General features: G+C 41.3%; 2 protein-coding genes across 3 annotated transcripts in view; one reads left to right on the top strand and one right to left on the bottom strand.

The window, feature by feature from the left end:
• LOC306983080 (chemokine-like protein TAFA-2) overlaps window positions 1-16,734 on the top strand; it is a 219,454-nt gene that overhangs the window by 67,491 nt on the left and 135,229 nt on the right. The window lies entirely within an intron of this gene.
• iqsec3a (IQ motif and Sec7 domain ArfGEF 3a) overlaps window positions 1-16,734 on the bottom strand; it is a 79,557-nt gene that overhangs the window by 27,334 nt on the left and 35,489 nt on the right. For both annotated transcript variants that reach the window (XM_079582750.1, XM_079582751.1), the window contains exons 3-4: window positions 13,683-14,268; window positions 3,498-4,702 (exon numbers count right to left, since the gene is read on the bottom strand). In XM_079582750.1, the coding sequence (XP_079438876.1) occupies window positions 3,498-4,702; window positions 13,683-14,268 (1,791 nt within the window). The remainder of the gene's footprint in view (window positions 1-3,497; window positions 4,703-13,682; window positions 14,269-16,734) is intronic.

The following is a 16,734-nucleotide window of genomic DNA, read 5'->3' on the forward strand; positions in this document are numbered from 1 at the left end:
TTTTGTACTTCTTGTATCGGTTTTCTGCTTCTTTTGTTCGAGCTTTTAGAAAACAGCGATAGAGATGGTCCTTCTTTTTACAAGCATTTTTAATCCCTCTTGTGATCCATGGTTTATCTTCCTTTTTTTTGTTGTAATATATGATTTTACAATTTTTGTTATACAACTTTATTACAATTTCTGTGAAAGAATTATATGCTTTGTTGACATCATTTCCATAAACTGTATCCCACTTCTGCTTTTTGAGTTGATGTGTAACTGTCTGGTCTTTGTGCGCTCAGTCGGGCAAAACGACCAAAGATGTTGTTAGCATTTGACCTCTCCCAATGTATTCCTATAGCTCCAAACGGGGGTGTAGTTGAAAGTCACCGCGCTCTTCCACAGGCACAAAGACCAGACAGGTACGTATCAACTCGTCTAAGCTCAGGTACGAACAAATCTCAGCATGGAAAAAACTGTGGCCTGTTCCTTTAAGGTAAGAGGTTAAAAACACATCAATCCTGCTCTCACAGGTAGATTATCAATTATCAACCTCTTGGGCGTGTTATCTCACATGTGACTGTCCTTGCAACTCTGTTGTTCAATGTCCTATGTCTGTATTTCTCTCCTGTGTAATGTTTCTTATACATGCCTTAGGACAACGGATGCAATTGAGCTATTATGCTAATTCTGGTGCATTTACATTGAGGCTTTCTGCTGACATGTTGATTAATGTGCACTGTTCTAATTCACATTAATGAATAAATAAATAAACAACCAAACTATAGGTCCGTGTTAAAGCTAATGAACAGATGTTTGCTTTTCCAGATGCAGAGGTTTTGGTTTCAATACAAACATTGACGTTGGTTGAGCATTATTACGTCGTCATATTTTAACTTACTAAGCTACAGTATTTGTTTATAACATATAAAACATAGTCAGTTTGAAACTTGGTCAATGGAAAAATGTTAACAAATGTTTTTGTATTGTTCACCACAAAATAAATGTCCATTATTTTAGTTAACTGCACTTATTTTCCCTATCTTGTGTTATCTTATACTGAACAGCTGGTCTTCATTATATCATAATATTATATGTCATGAAATCAGCCCTGTTTTAATTTTTTATTTACAGTCAGATACTAAAGATGATTTGAGCTTATTTTATAGCTAAATTGGTGATTAACTCTGGACTCAAAAGTTTGTTGCCGGGCAAACTTTCCAAGAATTGTAATTAATTTCAAGTGGCTCGTTGCAATGTTAGAACACAAATTATAATCAACGGCTTGGATTTAGCAGTTTGGAAAATACATTAGTTGGGTTAACGAGGAGGACATTATGAAGTAAACAGAATTTTAATTATTTTCAAAAGATGAAATGCACTCATCAAATCCCTTTAGTGGCTTCCTTTCAACAATCAAGCCCTGAAGGGAGACAACCATTATTTTGTCCACTTTTTAATAAGCATGATGTTTCAGTTTGGTTCCTTTTCCTTGATCTCCTACACATACTTCAACAGATCTTAGCAAATACTCCTTCTACTACTGTATACAAGACTGTTGGAACAATCAGACCAAAATCCCACTTTTAGCCCGAAGCGCATAGACCTGCTTAAGATGCAGCAGCTACATCAGCCAGGTATTAGGGGGAGGGTAAGAACTGGTGGAACTAATAAGCCTCCAGCTTTATTGCCCCACCTCCTGCGCATAGATTTCGGCTCTCCTATCTCCTGTCTCCTGCTATCGCACTATTTTAAGCCAGTTCATTAAATCTGAGTTTATCTAAGATTGTGTTTGATGCGTGGTAAATGACATCATTGTAAAAATGTTGAGTAGTTATAAAAGTTATTCACTAGGATAATTAATAATAATAATAATTTACTACGCGCACATTCAAGCATGTGGAAAGAGAGCAGTATGGCAGGTGCAGTAATGCAATAAATCATTTACGTTAATAGTGTATGATTGAATGGCCTGTTCTGATTACATTTCTAATGCATTTTCCAGAATGTTACATACTCATTATTTCTGCTGTTATTTACTTCTCTTACTTTACTTACTTTACTTCACAACTTTTTTTTTATAAGTCTACAATATGGCAATCATTATACTTTATTTATATACAAAACTGTGTTTGGATTTATCCAAAGCAATAATTATGGGTATATGACGCTCACTGAAGATCATTGAAGGTCATTAAAGGAACGGGCCACCGTTTTTGCATACTGAGATATGTTCTTACCCAAGCTAAGACGAGTCAATGTGTACTATATTGTAAGGCATAATAAAACCTTCGGAGCACTTCGAAGTCTGTGCAGTAATGTCGAAGTGCTCATAAAGTATTATTACGCCTTACAATATAGGACCCCTTTTTATCCGCTTAGAAAATCGAAATGTTTCATTTTGTGTGATTATACTTGGATCGTGTAACTGCTCACGTAACCGTATTTAAAAAATGTGGAAGAGCTTGGTCGCTTCTAACTTCACCCTGTTTGTTCCCATAGAGGAGAGGAGGAGAGGCTAAATGCTAACATCTTTGGTCTTTTTACATGACTGACTGCACGCACAAAGACCAGACAGGTACGCAGATAGGTATCAACTCGTCTAAGCTCAGGCAAGAACATATCTCAATATGCAAAAACAGTGACCTTTTCCTTTAATTCCTTTAACAAAGGAAATATGCAAATTGTTTTAAATCTTGAAGAACTAAAATAACTTTAATGCAAACTTTGAGTCAGACTTCTGACAAACGCAGTAAACGAGTAATTTAGCAAGATACAAGACGGATGCTAAATATAGCTGGAATATAGCATACAGCTATTTGTCACTATGTTACATCAAATTTACCATTTCAGTTTGCCCGTTTTACAGTTTAGGGCCCCAAATGTGATATGTAAATGAGAGAATGCCTAAAAATATGTAAATTACTCACTCAATGCTTATTTACTTTTGTACATGACCCTAAATGTTTGTTTGTTTTCATCAGTATTCTTTGCTGCAATTCATGAAAATAACTAATTGTGGTCAAAACAGGACACAACTTTTAGCATGAATTAAGGCAGATCTTAATTAAGCTGCCTTGCCTGGTTTCTTTATACAATGTACTGTAATTCTGTTACAGTATCTGATGGCATCTTCTGTCTCTCTTATTGATTTTCCAGACATCTCTTTCGGGGAAGACAGAAGGCAACTCAGACGTTCAGGGAGCTGGGCCTGACACTGTTTGTTCTTTGAACTCAATGGGGAGCTGTGAAGAAAAATGATTTGGTTTGAAGCGTGAGCCCAGAGGCATCCTATCAAACGTCAAGTACGACCCTAGAGAGACTGGCACGTGCGCACAGAAACCGGCTACACTTTCCTGCTGATGCCCAGCCACACTTTAGAAGGTATGAAACAAGTGACACTAAACTGTTTTATACAGTAAATAAAAGTATGGAGATTAATAATGAATAGTGCTTTGAATTTTGTAATTTTGTTTGTAACTAACTGTATTAAAACAGATCACATGTATAATACTCACACATTGAAGAGATTGAGACCAATGCGGTACAGACGCTTCCTCATGACGTCGGTGGACAGTGTAGGCGACTTGCAGCTGGCTGGGTTCTCACAGTGGTATCGGGGCAGGCTGAGGATCATGGCCTGCAGAGCCTCTTTAGACGAAGCCTCAGATGTGGATCGCGCCTCGGTGGATGCACTACTACTGCTCATCTGCTCCGAGCTGTTATCTGCCGTCTCTGAGCTGCACCTCTTCACCTCCAGCGTCTCCACTACGGGAGAGTGTCCCAGGACTGGCTGCTGGTGTGATGCAGTGGTAGGAGGGAGTTGAGGGGGCTCTGCTGGGGGTGGTGGTGGCGGGGCGGGGGTTCCTGTGTCCTCTGCTGGGGGTATCTTATCCAGAGGTGTCAGAGGCGGTTGTTCTAGCTCTTCTTCACTGGGAGGAGGAGCGGGGAACTCGACGTCTTGCTCGCCTATGTCGGTTATCTCTGTTTCGGGGGGAGGGGGCGGTGGCTCTTGGGGAGGGGGTGGTGGGACAGTAGCTTTAGCTGGAACTTCTGGTGGAGGTGGGGGCGGTGGCTCTTGGGCATTGAAAGCTGGCGTCGATGCTGAAGTAGATTGTTGTTGTGCGCAGCTGGTGAGGTTCACTGACGCTGATGTCTCCACCACAGATGATGAAACTGTGATATTCTGGTTGTCTATCTGAACAGTAACATCTCGTATGGCCATCATCAGCTTGCTAGCACTTCTCGACAACTCGCTCGGATCTGTCGGACCTTGCGACTCGCCACCCCCCTCTCCTCCACCCGTTGCATCTGAAGCAAATTGATACGCGCCTCCTTCCTGCAAAGAGCACATTGTCTTGAGACTCCAGTTGCTTAGAGCATCGTCTATAGACTTGGCCAGCGACTGGACTTGCTCGGTGAATGAATCTTCCAGGTCGGTCAGGGTGCCTCCGACGGTAGCGGGCAGCGAAGGAGAGCGCACGAGTGGGATGCCCGCTAGGTTGCAGCCTTCAGCCAGGGCTCGTTCAGCGGAGAAGCCCTCGGTGTTCGGTACGCGGACTTTGCGCATGGAGATCCGCCGGGGGAGTCGGCTCTCCAAAAGGGAGTTGCGGATCTTCTCGAAGTTCTTGCTGAGCTGGTACTGGCGGAAGGCAGTCTGGATCTTGCAGGCGGCGCGGCGCGAGATGAAGTGTCCTCCGTACTTCTGCTCTAACATTTCGATCTAGGAAAGAGCAGAGAACAGGTGAAATTAATGAGCTGTGTTTAAAATCATGTTATAGACATCCTGCTATAAAAAATGACTATGTTGGCAACTCATCACTAATTCAACAGAAACCATGTGAGCTGCAGGGGAGAAGCTGAATGAGATGAATGTGGACTATAAGAAGAGGAAATGAATGTCCTGGAAAAAACAATTCCATTGGTTGTGGCCCAAGAGGCCATGAGCGCAACTGCAGGTGTCGTAGCATGTTATGTTTTTTAACTCATTAATTGTCCGTGAGAGTAAATACTACGCTGACAGAAAAGACAAAGGGAGAGAGAGATATTGTACATCCAATTACACAATGGAGATAATTTTTTTCACTCAAACCTGGCTGTAAATACTGTTTAAGTGGCGCTAGCCCACAGCTAGCTTTGCTCATTAGCCTGCTAGCTTTTTCTTTGTGATTCCATTAGTGTGTATTGCGCCTCTGGGTCAGAACAGGGAAAGCTGCAAGGGTGGTTTTCAGGCCAGAGACAACAGGAGGAGATGAAAAACCCCCCCAATTATCCCATTAACACTTGTATTACCCCCAGAGGGACTACGGAAAGGATTTATTAAGGTAAACAAGTTACTTAGCACTGCTTTAACAAATGTAAATTTTTGTTATCATTCATTTATTTAATTTTAGACTAGATAGATTCTTAAAAAATACCCAAAATACCCAACCAAGACACCTGAAAATAATGTATGACTGGTTGTAAATTCAATGAGACTGTGAGCTTTGTGGCACTGTAGAAAAAACATTTAAACGAAAGGTGGAAAGTCACGTAGAGATAGAGAGGTCTATTGCTTTGACAAAGATACATGACTATAAGACAATATAGTCTTGATCTTTCCAGGCAGGAATTAAAGTGCAGATATACATTGTATCTTACATCTTATTCTTCCATATAACTAAGTATTTCTTGATTCATATAACATAAAATATGTATTGAGCGGCCAAGAATGGTTGTGTAGATAAAGAAAGAGAATATAACTTGCAATCTCTGTATTCCAGTAAATGAAAAAGAAGTTCTAAAATAACACGTATAAAAATGACTATTATTTACTTTAATCAAAACTAGCCCGAGGAGCAACAAAACTGTAGCAGTTCATCAGAAGCACCTCGGTAAAACTTAGTGAATGCTGAGTCATGGCATTCGGAAGGCTGTTAATTTCTTCAGCAAATACAACTTATTATCTCCACAAATCCCGCAGAGGAATCCTCCACACGAATCAAAAGTGTCTAAACGCAGGGAAAAAAGCTATTAATCTTTTTGTGTGAAAAATTGCCCAAATGCTGTGGGAAATAGATAGAGATATTAATATAGCCACGTTTGTCTGGCAGCGGCTCAAACACTTGGATGAAACCTTTTTGAGTTTCCCAGAACAATCAGGTTGTGGAAGTGCCCTTATCTCCTCCTTTCACTCCTCTGCTCACTTTGGAAATCCTTTTTATTCAAGCTCAGCCAATGATCATCCTCCTTTCTATGAGGATGATCACCTACACAGAACACAAGAAGGCTTACCATGCATCAGGAACAACTAGTTACGTGTGTACATTAAAACTGCAAATCTCTGTATCGCCTTTTGTAGTCTTTTGTCTGAAGGTCACTTAACAAGGGTGTACAGATATCTCCGCTGCAAAGAGGTGCTGATTGGGTGTAATGCCTCGAGGCCTTGAAATTTGTGATAAGTGGTGATTTCAAGTCGACACTGCCTCCCTCATTGTCATTGGAGATACGCAATCACAGACAGAGCTCTTTAGAATAGACCGATGACACTGGAAATCCATCTTATCGAAAGCATTTACATTTCACTGCAGTGCCACTGTGAGCCAAGCGGGACGGAGTGAGAATATTAAGGTGCTTTATGAATAGGATGCACCACTGTAAAGATAGGGACATCTCAGTGGATCCCGTGGCTCTCCCTTTTAGTGCACATACCCGGAATATCTATCACGCTCCACGCTCTCCTTTGACTTCCTACTAAAGCAAAAGGTCAAACTTATGATGTCATGCTTTGAAAATGGCTACAGAGGTTATGTAAGGTTAACCATGGCTAAGTACTGACAAAAGGTGTGCCTTCTCCAAACAACTCTCAGGGATTTCTGCAGCAGGTGACCTTTAGAGTGAGAAAGACACCTGGGAAAGTCACCTGTACACGTGTGGATGGAATATGGCAGCTCTGTTTATTAACTTGGCTGGAGCTTGTGTTTTGCTTAGAGGTTATACGTCGGCCGGTCGATATATCCAATAGAGACTTCCCGTTTTTTGCATTGGAAAGAACGAAGTTCTGGAAAACAAAAAATTCCGCACAACTCGAGTTTGCTCCCACAGTTTTATTACTTACTCGTGACGTGTCGGGCGTCAAGCCAGCCCTTCCACAGACATGTCTGCAGAAGGGCTGGCTTGACGCCCACAAAGTCGTGACTTTTCGGGCGTTTTAAGGACTTCGTTCTTTCCAATGCAAGCCAGCGTCAAGCTAGCCCTTCCTCTGACATGTCTGAGGAAGACATGTCTGAGGAAGGGCTGGCTTCCTCGCTTTAGACTCTCACTTTAGACCCTGATGTGCGCGCCTGCTCTACTCACAAAGAACGGAGTCCCCCACAACTCCCTAGGCCTCAGGGGGGGGAGAAACATCGCAATGGAAATTGATTAGCTACAGGTTTCACTAAACCTCATGGTCATGCTGCATGTCATTTTGAAGCAGAGTTGTTTAATCAGACAGAATCAGATTCTGTTAGCATTAGCATCCTGCTGTTAGCATTAGCATACTGTTGCCATGGAATTTTGCACAGAGATCAAAAATACAATTCCGGAGGTTCTGCGATTGAATTCACTCAATCACAGAGTTAGTTTTAACCTCCGTAATTGTATTTTTGATCACCAAACTAAATTCCGCAGCTAGCAACAGTAGGCTATGCTAATGCTAACGGCAGGATGCTAATGCTAATGGCAGTCTGCAAATGCTAACGGCAACTAATCAAAGCTGGGACAGAAACTTACCAAAAGTTATAAAGTCAAATCAGCCACTGCTGGAGTGGCCAAGTATTTATGTTTTTTACAAGATTATAGACCAGCCATTTGGAAAAATCGGTCAAAACTATTGGTCAAAAATAACGGCCGAGCATATCAGCATCGGGCAATAAAAATTTCCGAGAAAAAAGCACATCGGTCGGCCTCTAGTTTTGTTTTTGTTTTCAGGAAGGGTCATATAGGCCAAGATCATCTTTATAAATGCATAAGCGCAGACTTTTTGGCTCAATAAATAGAGAAATCCTATCTGCATTGTATAATATCTAATGAGGTCTGCGGTCTAAAAGTTGCAAATGGTGACTGTTCATACACCCAGTTGAATCTTTTGAATCGTTCAACAGTGAACAAACAAGAAACCGCATACACCAGAGCCGCCGACATAGGTGAAAGATCTTTGCACAAAAATGACAGTTGTAGCCACTTATCTGTTCTGAAAACTTGGATGACTGCAGTGTAAACATGTTCACTATCCCTCAGAGTGATTAGTTCTCAGATAACATGATTTCTCAAGTTGGTTTCTTTAAATAAATCATGAAGAGAAGACAGTCTTTTGAATGCCTCTTTGAAATGAACAGATCCCAAAGATATAGCTCCCATTTAAGAGCGTAAATCCCATCACAAGGTGCAGAGTGGATAGACAGATGGGACAGAAGGGAATTTGAGCGATTTAATGCAACCGAGCAAGGGTGGGAAAAGACTAGTAGTAAAGTAATGGCAGAAAAAGGCTAAAAAGAACCAAAATGAAACATGAACAAGGTTATGAGTGAACAAAGACAGTCGAGGCAATTACCTAACTATGGTAGAAGTGGTTCAAGTGTGAATGCCTGTTGTGCCACTGTCACTGCAGCCTCTGATCACTACACAAAGCGCTGATAGAGAGAGAGATTACTCGGGGAGAGCCGCCATGACACCTCTCGTCTTTCAGGGGCTCCAAATTGATTGTGATGGACAGATCAGTACTGCAGTGACCCCATGTTCCTCTCCCTGTGAGGCGTTGGACAAACCTCAGCGGATGGAAACATGAAAGGAAATGTGTAATGAAAGACAGGCTGAAGGGAAAGATAATAGGGAAAGGCAAGATGGAGGAAATGTAAATATTTTATGATGATGGACACACTGTGCTCCAAATAACTAAGATGACTTAGGTTTAAGACGGTTTTGAAAGTCATACACACTTTTCAATACTGAATCACAGCAACAATACAATTTTAACTTGTGACCCTTTTGCTAACTACATAGGCACAATCTAAGGAATATTTAACCATAACTGTATTACAAGAGGTTTGAATATGTATTGAGCCATTTCCACAAGCAAATTCTGATTAGGGATATAAACAATATTACTTTTTCTCTTGTCACTTCCTAATGAGTGGTTTGTGGGTCTCAGCCTAATTGCGCCCATTATCCGATCTCAAATGGTGCAAAAACTGAAGGCTAAAATGCAAATCTACAATTATTAGTTTTCGTATGCAGTGCGTTTGGAGCACACAGAAATCAGCATGATTAATGAGGCGATTATATAAGAGCAAAACTGGGACACAACTAATGCTGACTGGATTACAAAATAAGATGATAAGGCTTGACGTCACTGCAGATTTTAACTGTTTCAGTCCTGGGTCAGATCATACACTGTAAAAACATTACAGTGTCTGACCCAGGACTGAAACTGTAGACCAGGAGTCGGCAATGTCAGGCCCGGGAGCAAAATCCGGCCCTCCAACATAGAAGCTCTGGCCCTCAAGATGATTATCCGGAAATAATTTTACACAAATCAGAGATCAAAGACCTGTTAACGTCTTTACCCCCACTTGAACCGAGCACATGTTCTCCAGTTTGTCTTTACCCAAATCTAAAAGCTTCTTGAAAGAAAGTGGTAAAATAGCAACAAAAACAAGGATGAAAAGGCAAAAAAGTGACAAAATGCAACATGTAAGTGACACAAAAAGAGACAAAAACGTGACGAAAATGTGTCAAAAACTAAGATAAAAACACAACAACAACAAAACAATGAGAAGGAAACAAAATCATGATATAAAACCCACACAGAAGCTTTTAGTCTTGGCTAAAGCTGAACTACAGAAAATGTTTTGGTAAAGGCGTGGGGGTAAGAGGTTAAGTAATCATTCAAAATGTCTCCCTTTAAGAAACTTACCAGTGAAAGTCAACTGTCTTCAGTATAATATTGATGTGGTCCAATTTTTAATGTGTGAAATGGGCTGCTCATTGCCAGACAATGGGCTATACTGTAACTTGTGAAACATACAGTCAATTCCTTTATAGTTTGGAGCAGAAAACTCACTGAAACTTGAAAGTGATGCTTCACTTCGGCTGCGCGATGTTAATGTAAAGATGATGGGACAGAAAAGGAGAAGAAGTAATAAGCACCTGTCTTTCTAAGCTACGCCTCCGAACCATGGTCTCGTAAGCGCAAGCACACTGGCCCTTAAACCTTTAAAGAGGGGGTATTATGCTTTTTTCAGCCACATAGCACCAGTCTATGGCACACTACAATGATGACGAAACCTTCTGTTGGTCTGTAAATGCAGTAAATTAGAATAACTGCCTTGTATAAAATTGCTCTTTCAAAATGGCGGTAGCGAAAGACTTGAAATAGGCCCCTGTCTCTTTAAGAACCTCTGACCCTTTCCGACACGCCCCCTCCACACGCTGTCTGTGGCATCACAACACTGCGCTCGTTGTCTCAACTGTATTGAAACTACGATCGGTGCATTTTAATTTTTATTGTTGGAAAGGAGCTACTGTTTATCACTTTGTGAACAATGGCCACACAGGATATTATTTGGAGACAAACCTTCCACACCGGACGCTTGGAAGGGGCTCTTGCCTGAAAAATAACTGCTGTTTGGAGGCTATCTCTTTGCATCCATGCCCTATGGATCTCTAACTATACCCCCATGGACGACACCAGGATCTGCAGGAGCCCATACGATTCAAAAGACGGACATTATCTGTGCAGGTGGACAGTGGTTTTTCGAGGTTACCCCGTTAGCTTGTTATAATCGACTACAGCTCATTGTTGATGAAAAGTCTGCAATAAACCACAAATGTGTAAAGCCAGGCTCATTGTGTGATCATCGTAAAGGCTGCTTCAAGTAGTTGCCTGCTTTATTGACGTTATTTGTGCATAATATGCTGCCTGTTTTCAATGAATGTTGTGAAGGTGAAGGTTGTTAGCTTGTCGTGGCTAATAGTGCCTTAGCTCCGGGAGAAAACCACTCGGCTACGACTCACTGTAGATGAAATGTGAGCAATAAACTACAAAATCAACAAGCCAGGCTCCGTGTGTGATCATCATAAAGGCTGCTTCAAGCAGTTGCCTGTTTTAGTGACGTTTTCAATGCATAATATGCTGCTTGTATTCAGTGAATTTTCCCGTTAGCTTGTCGCGGCTAGCTTGTTAGCTCCGGGAGAAAGCCACTCGGCTATGACCCATTGTAGATGAAATGTGAGCAATAAACTTCCAAATCAACAAGCCTGGCTCCGTGTGTGATCATTGTTAAACGGTTCTTTATGTGTGTGGTGGTTTTATTGACTTTATGTGTGCATATTTCTCGTTTTCACGTGATGACTCGAGGTTTAGCTTAGCATTAGCTTTCTCCGGAGGCTCTGTGCATCATCAAGGCCCAGCGCAGAACCAGACACTGAAATAAGTGTTCTTGTCACCGGTTTTAATCCTGGGTGTTTCGGTAACAGAAACACTGATGTGTGTCTTTGTAAAAGTCTGCTGTGGCTCCGGTTCACAACACATGAAGCTACTCCTCCATGATGACGCTGTTTACATCTTAGGGCTAGACACCGCGGGGAGGGGGTTCTGCTGAGGGGCAGTGGTTGGTTACTCGGCTGGTGACGAAAGGTTGGAGGCGTATCCTGGAGGTCGGAGGCGTTTCCTGAAGGAATCAGGCGTTTTATCCCTAAAATGGCTGCCATCGGAGTTTTTACAGATTACTCGAAAATACGTGAATGTGCTAAGGCAACACTTCAGGCATGTTTTTAATGAGGGAATGACTTAATAACATGATGTAAAGCTTGAAAAAGTCGATTTTGCATAATACCCCCCCTTTAAGTCTGTTTATGTGGTGATGAAGATAAATTTCATTAACATTGCTATAACACTCTACATTTGCAGATAGCAGGATATCACCTTTTCTCCATAGACGTGTTGCTGCTATTAAAATACAATAGGGCCTCCCCCCGATGTTTTTAAAAAAAATATATAAACTGATGCAAAAATCGCATTACCAGTGTGTATCTGAGCGCTAGGAGCATGACTGTTCAGTTTAGCTGCGTTTGTGACAGAGCAACATTTCTTTGTTATTGTTGCTGATGTGTAAATGTACGAGTCTCTGCAATATTTCATTTCTAGATGATGGATGCTGCAGTATTCATAGGAAATTTGCTGATTGAGATTAGCAGTAATGAAGCCTTTGCAGCAATCATTAAAGCTGGTCTTTTTCATTAGCAATCACTTCATCATGTGTCTGAAACAATGGGACGCAGACACCAAGGACTCCCCCCGTAGCCTTTTCCTTAATGACTTTCCATAAATTTGCCTGTGATGTTTAAATAGGTACGGCTTAACAATGTGAGTTCAAGGGGCTCTGACGAGGGATGTTTAAGTAGACTCAGAGCTCAAAGTGGGAACTGCATCTGTTGTTGTTCTATGATTAAAATCTAAAGTTAGTGGCGTAAGGCTGTTTAGGCATAGCCATCGATATGTGTGTTGTTTGCATTTTGGTGTTAAGCAAGGAGGACAAACATTAGTCATGGTTAAAAGCTGTAGCAGTATGGTCTTGGTTCTGTAAGAATGCCCTGCACAATATGGAAGTTAATGCTCAAGTCAAAGGTCCCTCTGCAGCAAATCAAGGCGTCAGTGTGCCGATCCAATTACTCTGACATTGATCTTTGGTTGTAACTCGCCCCACAGCAGAGACAGCCGATCAATCGCACTGATCAACTATCTCCAGCCCCCCGTCAAGAGCCGCGTGGAGGAGTTGGCTTTTCAGATCATAGATTAAGAGCCTGGGAATAAAGTAGGAACCTGTAAACTCTGATAGAAAATGATGAATTGAACATGAAGCTGAAACTCAAGAAAAACGAGGCCGACAAAAAAGGGGAAGAAAGAAGAAGCTGCGATCTCAGCAAATCTGTCCTCAATTTCTTGGTAGGAAGACTCTTCAGCATATTGCTTTAGTACACTATTCTATTATTAAGTTTAACCAAATGTAACGGTGTGTAATGAGGACAGGGCTGCCTTACCTGAAAGTGAGCCCATGGAGGAAAGGAGGATGGTGATGGTGAGACTGATGACAAAGGAAATGCAATGGTGGATGGATCTGGATGCGGTGGGAGTTATTATGGGGAGGCATATTAAGACCTGGTGAGCAGCGAGAAGACAGAAATCATCACAGTACACATGCGCACACAGACACAAAGACACAGCAACAATGTTACTGCTTGATGTAAAGCACTTTGTGTGCCTAAAGTAGGTGGAAAAGCGACATACAAATTGAGATTCATTTACAAACAATCATGTTTTAACAGACAACAGCACGTACATTTTCCTTATGACAATCGGTGGTTACTTTTCACACAAAAAAATTAAATGAAATAATTTTTGGACACAAAGATTATGTTATAATGTTGCCGTAATGACTGATTCTTTATGGAAAAACATAATGTACGGATAAGTACTGAAGTAATGGCGATGGTAATGGGGCTTTATGATGCATGTGATGTAAGGGAAGGACTGGTGATCTGTGCAATAATATTTCCATTGATTCACTCCCCAATATAAACGCAATCAAATTTATCAGACCACAAACACTAGAACTAGAACTAACACACACAGTCACACACCCTTCACTATCCCGCCCCTCAACCACTCAACACCAACACCCTACCTGCTTATTTTTGAGGTCAAGTGAGAGCTCATAGTCGGACGTGATGGAGTGCGATCCGGCCCCGTTTCGCTGTACCCTGAGTGGCGACGCCGTGTGGTGCAGGCTAGCTCTCCTTCCTGCCATGCCTGCTTTAGCTCCGCCCCCTTCATCCTCATCCTCTTCTGGTGGCTTAGCTTCCTCTTGCTCTGTCTTAACCTCTGCGAAATCTTGAACAACTTCTGTTTCCGTCTCCTCTTGAGGAGGCGTGGGCTCCTGCGGCAGCTCTTGCGGTAGTTCTTGTGGTGCGGGTGGTTCTACTGGGCTTGGGGTCTCAAATTGTGGGGCAGGTTCTGGTTCTGGTTCTGGGGTAGGAGGGGGCGTGGGGTGTGGTTCAGGAGGAGGAGGAGGTTTGGCTTCTTGCTGAGGTTGCTGTTGGACCTCCTCAGATTGACTCTGCGGCACTGGTGGAGGCGGTATCTCTTCTTGCAGAGGGACTTCGGGTTGGGGCGGTTCCGGTTGGGACTGTGTCTGGATCTCAATGCTCTCTCCCTCACCTTCACCTCCCTTCCCCTCCTCCCCCACAGAGGGCGCTGGATCTTGGTCATCGCTGTAGAAAGGAGGAGAAAACGCAGAGTCAGGGTGCTGCTGCATCCGTGGTGAGCTTTGACCTCGTCTTCACGCTTGCCTGGGTTCACCTGTGTTTGTGTGTGACCTCACTCACTCTGCCCTGATACCTGCCCTGTGCTGAGCTAACTAAGCAGAACACCATAAAGCAAAGAACCACTGTGTGTGATAGAAATTGTAACATTATATTCAAAACGAAATGTGACAATATTTAGAACTGACATCCAATGCACACACACACACGCACACGCACACACACACGCACACGCACACGCACACGCACACGCACACGCACACGCACACACACAAACACACAAACATAGGGATTGTCATGCAATGTGACTTAAATTGCATAGTTACTGTGGCTGTACATTAAGAAAAAATAAAACAATGTAATGTCACTTATTTCTTTGTGGTGAGAGGCAGTTTTGTGTTAGCATAGGAAGATCTCCTTCCAATAGAATGACTGGAAACACTTTATTTTACACTACCCATGGTCTTGATACATTGTACCTGCCAAATTGAGTACAATGTAATGTGCTATATAGCAATGTGTAACAACTTGTACCTATGGGTTACATACTACATAATTTGTACTTTGCAGGTACGTAATAAGACCCCAAGTCTAACCCTTAAAGCGATATTTCAGGATTTTTGACATAGGGCCTCATTTCCTAGTTATCCACAGTGTTGTTGATTTCTGGAGATATATATTTTTAATTCATGCAGTCCTTATATTTGAAAGGTTTGTGGTGCTAGGCTAGCGCATGTCTATGGTAACTAGTAGCCTGCATTAAAAACAGTTTGACTCAAGCCCAGTGCACCTGAGGAAAATCACTTAGAACACCAGATTACCGATATAAATGTCTGTGTTGACTGAATAATGTTTTAAATATAACCATTTTGCATTTAAAATAACTTATATTTGAGCAGCATCAGCTTCCTGGTTGAAAGCTACACAGCTACAGAATGATCTGCTTGGTTACCGGATCTACAGTAGTTTGTTTACCTGCGGCCACATTACTACACGTGGAATTCACAAAGGAGCTTTCTACAAATCAGATATGGCAACGTTTGGAGGACGACCCCATGATTTTGAAGAGGTTTTTAATGCAGGCTCCTAGTTACCATCGACATAGCCTCGCACCACTAAACTCTTCAAATATAAGGACTGCATGAATAAAAAAAAAAATAAAAAAAAAAAATATATATATATATATATATATACATACAGAAATCTACAACACTGTGGATAACTAGGAAATGAGGCCCTATGTCAAAAATCCTTTAACTTGACCCCAAGCCCTAAGGTTCTAATGTCTTATTACATTATGTACCTACATAGTACAAATACACATTATTCCATTGGGTTTGTACAACATAGATACAAGTTATTACAGATTGTTACAAAGCAGATTACATAGTACTAAATTTAGTTTAGTACAATGTATCAAGGAAGTGTAAAATAAAGTGTAACCAAATAATTTATTTTATCAAAATGTTTAATTTAAGTAAATTGAGTGAATATTCTCTGTTAATGTTTGACTTGTTTGGAGGATGTGCTCAAAGTGGTTTAAAAAGGCGCTACATTTGATAATGGCTTCATTATGTAAAATACTACAGTACTTTAAATAATATTACAAGTTCATTTTGCTGTTTTTAATCGGTTGAAAACCCAGTGAAACCACTGGTTTTAATAATCAGAAGAAAATGTGTTCACCAGCTTGAACACAGAAACATTGTGAGTAGCAAACGTTTTGCAGGTAACATTAAAAATGTTTTGACCATATCCTGTAAATCCTTGCTCTTGCCCACATTGATCAAAACTAAAAACTGTAAAGTAAAAAGTTATGCAGTATATCCTCCTTCTGGCAGATAAGCTTGGCCTTGCTGTGTCTATAAATACAGTATGTTTATTTAATTGTTGACTCCTCAGTGTTTTATAGGCACATATATCAGAAGAATTCTAAATTAAATCTGGTCCAAGCTTTGCCTTCCTGCACACTACTTTCCTATTCATTTCACTTGACGGAGCTAGGAGAAAGTATCTTTAACAGAATATAGCTGCAACCGTTACTTTTAAAATAGAGCTTCTATGAGGGATGAATAATGAATAGTCTGCTGCCTCGTCTCTCAACTCCAGGTGAGGCTTTTTACTCAAGAATAGACATGGCTGGAAAAACAAGAGCTTTTAGCTGTGGAGTTGTCTGTCTCATACACGCAGCGCTATTGTCCTGAATCCAAATGTAGACCTTATTTTGCATAGTGCCAGATAATCTGACACTTAAGTCTATAGGAGGCATAGCCCATGCAAGGAAAAGTTTCCGCAAAAGGGATGGTATTTTTAACGTATTTTTTATGACGTGGCACGTGCTGTCACTGAAAACGTACTATACTGTTGTAGGTCTGTGAATCAGCAACAGACCTAGTGTAAACTATTTTCTTTTGA

This window comes from Gobius niger (assembly GCF_951799975.1).
Source record: "Gobius niger genome assembly, chromosome: 2".
NCBI lineage: Eukaryota > Metazoa > Chordata > Actinopteri > Gobiiformes > Gobiidae > Gobius > Gobius niger.